The sequence below is a fragment of the Brassica oleracea genome, chromosome C3 (assembly GCF_000695525.1).
Source record: "Brassica oleracea var. oleracea cultivar TO1000 chromosome C3, BOL, whole genome shotgun sequence".
NCBI lineage: Eukaryota > Viridiplantae > Streptophyta > Magnoliopsida > Brassicales > Brassicaceae > Brassica > Brassica oleracea.
In genome coordinates this window covers 58,827,248-58,833,073 of record NC_027750.1, presented here as the reverse complement: position 1 = coordinate 58,833,073, position 5,826 = coordinate 58,827,248, and the positions used below count along the sequence as shown (strand labels likewise).

At 39.7% G+C, this 5,826-nt stretch overlaps 1 protein-coding gene across 2 annotated transcripts; it reads right to left on the bottom strand.

Annotated features, from left to right (window-relative positions):
* Positions 1–1,940: 1,940 nt before the first annotated feature.
* On the bottom strand, positions 1,941–5,388 carry LOC106336040. Of its 2 annotated transcripts, none has more exons than XM_013774753.1 (4): positions 3,817–5,388; positions 3,580–3,734; positions 3,282–3,505; positions 1,941–3,202 (listed from the first exon to the last, which is right to left on the bottom strand). In XM_013774753.1, the coding sequence occupies exons 1-4, from the start codon at positions 5,051–5,053 to the stop codon at positions 2,485–2,487; spliced, it is 2,334 nt and encodes a 777-aa protein (XP_013630207.1). In that variant the 5' UTR covers positions 5,054–5,388; the 3' UTR covers positions 1,941–2,484. The 2 variants fall into 2 exon arrangements, with proteins under 2 accessions (XP_013630207.1, XP_013630208.1); XM_013774754.1 differs by having other exon boundaries at positions 3,580–3,731.
* Positions 5,389–5,826: the final 438 nt, after the last annotated feature.

Genomic DNA, 5,826 nt, shown 5'->3' with positions numbered 1-5,826 from the left:
TTGGGCTGAAGCTGATCGGGGACGCGAGCTGGAACAGATGCGGGAACAAGAGACGCGATCGGGGTTTAGGGTTCGTCGAATCGCCGGCTAGGGTTAGGGTTTAGGGTTTTTTGATTTGGGTATTAACTTAGGGATTTAGAGTTTCGTGCTGATAACGTGTTATAAAAGTAATGGAAAAGTCTATCTTTATTCATAACATAGAGGTTCCTTATATAGGAGATTACACCGTCATAGATAAATGGAAAGATTACAAATCATAATCTTTTGGTTATGAGCCATCCATAATCCAGTTCATAACAAAATTTAATATATCATCGGTAAAAATTAGATTTTAGAATTTATATAAGGTCTATAAAACAAAGATTTTATAAGGTCAACTCTGAAGTCCGCATCTCTTTATGTTTTAGTGGGATTTATGAGTTTCTAAATGTTTAACCAATGGATTTGAAAATTGAAAAGGCAAAAAAAAAACAGCACAAGTAAACTTCTTTTCTTTATATACTATACTATATTACAATATAAATTGATTCCTATGTTATTGATAATGAAATACACTCTGTGGTACCAAATAAGATTTTTGGGAAAATATCATTATCGCCAGCTCAATGTGTTTTGTGATTGGAGTGACTTATCATCAACCATTCCTACTTTCTTTCTCGATTTTTATTCATTTTTCATTTGTTTTTTTTTATGTAGCTAACCTATGAAACCCTGTGACATTTCTGGATTATTGACGTGCCTTCTAATTAGAGTAATGTGAAAATCAATTTTCTCTAAAGGGTTTGAACAGACTGTGACATATTTCCATTTTAAGAAGTTAACTTTTGAAACTCTGAAACCAAAAAAATCTTCACTCTGAATGTGTTACCATCTATTTTTGGAAACCACAAAAACTAATATGGCTAAGTGTTCAAAATTTGTTTAAATTGTGATTTGTTAACAGTTAAAATGCATATTGCAGATTACCACATTTGAATTGGATATGGTTATACGGTGCTTGCTGATATAGACCGCTAGACTAAAACTCATGGTCATGAAAATGGATCAACGGCGACAAAAGTAGTTTGTATATTCTCAACGTGGATGTATGCAAATGAAAAGTTCTTGCAATGTGTGTTTCCTATTATTAGCTTTGGAGAATGAAACAGAGAATCAAGCTTTCGAGGACACAAGAGCTGTCTCTTTGTGTAGAAAGGAAGAGAGTGTTGTGTAGAAAGGAAGAGAGTGAAGTTATCCAAAGATTCTCTTATGCAATTGCATTTCTTATATGATTAGATGCTCAAGCACTATCTCTAATTTGTAATAAATACATAGTTCTGGTTGGGTCACAACAATAATTTCTTATGGCATTTATTCTCTACATGTTACATATTTTTTTCCAATTTATTACTTTTGCAACAAACAAACATGACATAAAGATTGACACACGAGAGTGAAGTTCACGCTAATCATGTTTGGCACGGCAACACAAGTCGTTAACTATTGGCGCAGGGACTAACTGAAAAAAGAATGGACCATTGGGTGGGTTTATTATAGTTTACTCACATGAATCAATAATGTTTAAAGCTGGTTTACACCAAAAAATGTTTAAAGCTGGTCAGGTAAATGATTGGAAATAGTTTGTAACTTCTCATGAAATGATTATGTCTTTATTCTTGTGCCTAGTAATTTTTACATGCAACCTATAAGGCTATTATAGTATCAAGATTAAGTTATTTTAGTTTGATTTCAACAATAAAAACTTTTTCATCTACAACCCAACTCCAAAACACTATTTTAATGTAATTTACACTTCTTTAATCCAACATTAAAAATTACATCATTTTAGTGTAAAATATTGTTTCGAATTGGGTTACAGATGGCCTTGCAACGAGAAAACGTAAATCATTCATCCATTTTTCCCACTTCATGATATCTCGTGTATATAATTTTTTTTTTTTATTTATAAAAATTTTATCATGTGAGCAAAGAATACATACACAGGGAGAATAATGCGACAAAACAAAAGGCCACATGTTAAATACTAGTACTAATAACCTGGATTAGTGAGAAGCTCAATGCTGCTTAGGGTGATCTAGTTTCTGCAACCAAAAGGTTCTTTAATACTTCAAAAGAAAGAGAGACTTGCCTGAGCTACCCTCGGATTCTACAAAAATAATTGCTGAGAATCTTCAAAAGTTTAGTCCTAAACGCCTAAGGTACATTGCCTGAATATAAAAGTTATTAGAACTTAACTAATATATGCTACCTGCCTCATATTTGGTTTATGTTAACCATTCGGTTCAAAGCCAATTTGCACTAAACCGTATCTCTTAACTATTAGAACTGACCGTCTTTTTACAAGGTTTCTGCCTCCTCTTAGATCATCATTCACTTGTGGGGCTCTTCATGCATGACTGCATGAGGCTCAGAATGAGACGCAGATGATTCTGGTTGGTTCCACCATTGCAAGATCAAGCAAAGATCTTCCTCTAGTTTTGCTTATCATTCCTCACTTTCTCTCGGAGCAGTTTCTTCTTCAGCACGCACCAAGAGATCATCATAAGCTCTCATACACTCATCAGTGAACCTCTCCATAGCTTCAAAAATCCGCTGCAAACTACCTTGTAAACTATCGTTACTAGTATCACTCTGGTAAACAACGTTCCCAGATACCAAAAGACCCTCACCAGGTGCAACCAGAACCATTTTCTTTTCCAGTGCTTGAATCTCCCTGTGTATCCTCTGCTCTTCCCGGTCCATGCTCCTAACTTTCTCCTGCCCCATCACCGTCGTTTCTAACCGATCTTGTTCCCAAAGCTGAAGCACACTCGTGGTGAAGCTACGCATTGCCTCAATCACTTCCTTCTCGGAGATCCTGTCCAAAGCTTGAGACCATTGGTTACAGATCACAAAGATCGGTGGAGCACCAAGCCGACCAGGCGAAAAAGGAGCGATACCATCGGCTGTTTCCTCGGGTTCATAGAGAAGACACTTCATGAGCCATTTATTCAACTCTCTTACATAACATTTCTGCGCACTAACCCAGCTAGAGAATCCTAATATCCAGTTTATAAGCTCATGACCAAGCAAACTAGTTGCTTCAAGATGCTCATCGCCTAGCTTCTTGCTAGCTCTTATAGACCCTAGCCCTCTAGCTTCCTTTATAGCCTGGCACTGACTTTGATGACACTCCAGCATCTGTTTCCACATCCTTGTAAGCCTGAGAAGCAAACCAAACACAGAATCAACATCTCCAAACGCAAATATCTAAAAACATGTAGAGGCAAGGTTATTATTACCCTTGGATCAATGCATTGAGTTGCGGCCATAGATCTTCATCTCTAATTTTATTAATCGTCACGGAGATTTTATCCACAACCTGAATCGCAATCCGTATCTTTGTGTTCATGTCTCTTACTAGCTTCCTTGTTGTATCCACTTTGTTAGCTTCAGCACCTCTTTCATCCAAACGCTTTAGCTTCCTTACCTTCTTCTCGTGAGCTACACGCAATTTTTCCTCAGCCTAGACAAGAGTAGAAGCTTATTCAGACAAAAGGAGCTGAAACACATCGTAGTGTTATAAGAGATTAACGTTACCTTCACTTCTCGGTAAAGCTTCTTCTCCCAGAGATGGAGTTTGTGCAATGTGGAAGAAAGGTTCCTTTGCCTTGAAGCAAGCTCTTCTTCAATGTCTGCATACGTTGGCGGCTCAGCAACATCAGTAGACCCGTGCAACAACTTCGAAGAAGCTGCTACAAAACAAAAAGTTTCATTTTTTACTTGATTATCGAAAGATCACAAGTTCATTCGGACAAAACTGAAAAGTTTTATTACCATGTTTCCGACCATAAGGACGCTTCCCAACTTCAAGTAACTTAGCGATCTCACTTCCTGACTCCGCAGCTTTCAGGAACTGATTCTCAATCTCTTTAGCAACCTCAGGCACCGCACGTGGCACACCTCCTCCTTCTCCTCCACGTGTCGCCGTGGCATTGCTCTCGTTTCCGCCATTTTCATCAACCGTCTTCTCGACAACGTGCACTTCGTACTCAACCCCTTTCTTCTCCACCGACACGCTCGGCCTAGTCTGATACATAGCCGCACCTCCACCACTAGCGCTTGCTCCAGATTTATCAACAGACAGCCGCGGAGACAGAGACGGAGAATCAGACTCTTCCCTGTAAACAACAGCAGGAGTCGGTTGATTATCACCACCGTGAACTTCCTTAACAACCTCGTACTGTGAATCGTCGTCTTCCTCCAGCTCGGGTATACCTTCTTCCTCTCTAAGCTCCCTCGAGTCTCGACTCGGAGTATACGAAGGATGGTAAGTATCAAACGGGTTTAAAAAATCCCACCCGTTGGATCTAGGCGGGGACGGAGGAGGCGGAGGCGGTTCCGAGGCTGGAGCATCAGTTGAAGAACCGTAGTATCCGGGTCCGGGTCCGGAATTGTAAGGGTAAGTAGAAGAAGATGATGATTCGCCTATGTAGACTTTTTGAGGGCTACTTGGTCTTTGCTCGTAGATGACTGAAGGAGGCATCGAACTGTTCTTCATGTAGTTCATGTGCATATAAGGAGTAGGAGTAAGATGATGACCCATCATTTCCGGGTTCGGGTACCGGGTATTACCCGGTTGTGCTCCCATGTAAGGCCCGGTTTCAAAATTTCCGAGATGGTGGTGGTGGTGGTCCGAATCCAAATGGAATTCTTCATCATCTTCGGAGACCGAATCGAACTCGAGATGACCCGAATCAGTACCCGAACCCGGATGGTGAGGAGAAGGTAGCTTTGCTTTCTTAGGGGAATTTTCTACTCCTTTGTTTTCTTGTTCTTCGGGGTCGCCTTTTCTTTGAGGAGGAAGGTTGAGTCTGGGAGAAGCGACGAAACGGTGGTGGTGGTTGATGAAGAGATGGAGTGAGTGACCTATTCCTTTAAGCGAGTGCGTGTACGCCACGTGTGATTCGGCTAAATGGTAACGTTGCTGAATCGCCGCTTCTAGGAAAGAGCAGCGTTCACGGCAGAGAGCAACCGCCGGAAGATCTTCCAGCTTAGAACTTGTACAACCCATCACTAGTTAATTTACCAACAAAAAATTAAATTAAAAAGAAAGACAAGATTTGAGAAAATTATAGGGAGAGATAGAGAGAGATGAAAGGTAGGTGAGAGGAAGAAGGGGAGGCGAGTAAGGTGCAAAGAAGGTGTGTGTTGATAGTGATAGAAAGAAAGAGTGAAGTAGTTGTTTTCTCGAGAGAGTATTATTTCAAATTTAGGAGAGAAAGAGAGATCAAAATGAATGATTAAGTTCAAAAATGAAGAAGAAGAATGAAGAAAACAAACAGCAAAAGGACTGTGAAGGAATCTTTGCCAGCACCGAGATTTTCGTCTGTTTCTCTCCACAGGATCAGTCGGTGTTTTCTTCTTTATCATCTAATTAATTACTATTAATCTCACCAAATTAATTTACCCAAATCCGGAAGAAAAAAAAAAGTGAAAACCCTATCTCGGATAGTACTTTGAGAGGTTCAGACACAAGACATGGATCTTAAAACAAAGATACGGTTAGTTCTGGTCTTTTAAGTATAGTACTACTCTAACTTTGGCTTTGTGTTTGATGGTAACTTTGACCCGTTTTGACCATTTTGTTATATTCTCCAGAATACCGTCACTGCAAAAAAACAAGGGAATTCTGATGGCCGAAATCGTCGGAAATTCGTCAGAATAGACAGATTCCGATGAATTTCCGACGAACCTGTCCGTCGGTATTGTTTTGTCGGAAAAAAAAAAATTCGTCGGAATTTCGTCAGAACTTCCGACGACTTTCTGACGAATACCGAGAAACGT

Coding starts and splice junctions, on each gene's coding strand:
- LOC106336040 (XM_013774753.1), bottom strand. CDS start 5,053: ATGGGTTGTACAAGTTCTAAGCTGGAAGATCTTCCGGCGGTTGCTCTC. Junction 3,506..3,579: donor AGCTTTACCGAGAAGTGAAG/GTAACGTTAATC, acceptor ACTCTTGTCTAG/GCTGAGGAAAAATTGCGTGT. Junction 3,203..3,281: donor CTCAATGCATTGATCCAAGG/GTAATAATAACC, acceptor TTTGCTTCTCAG/GCTTACAAGGATGTGGAAAC.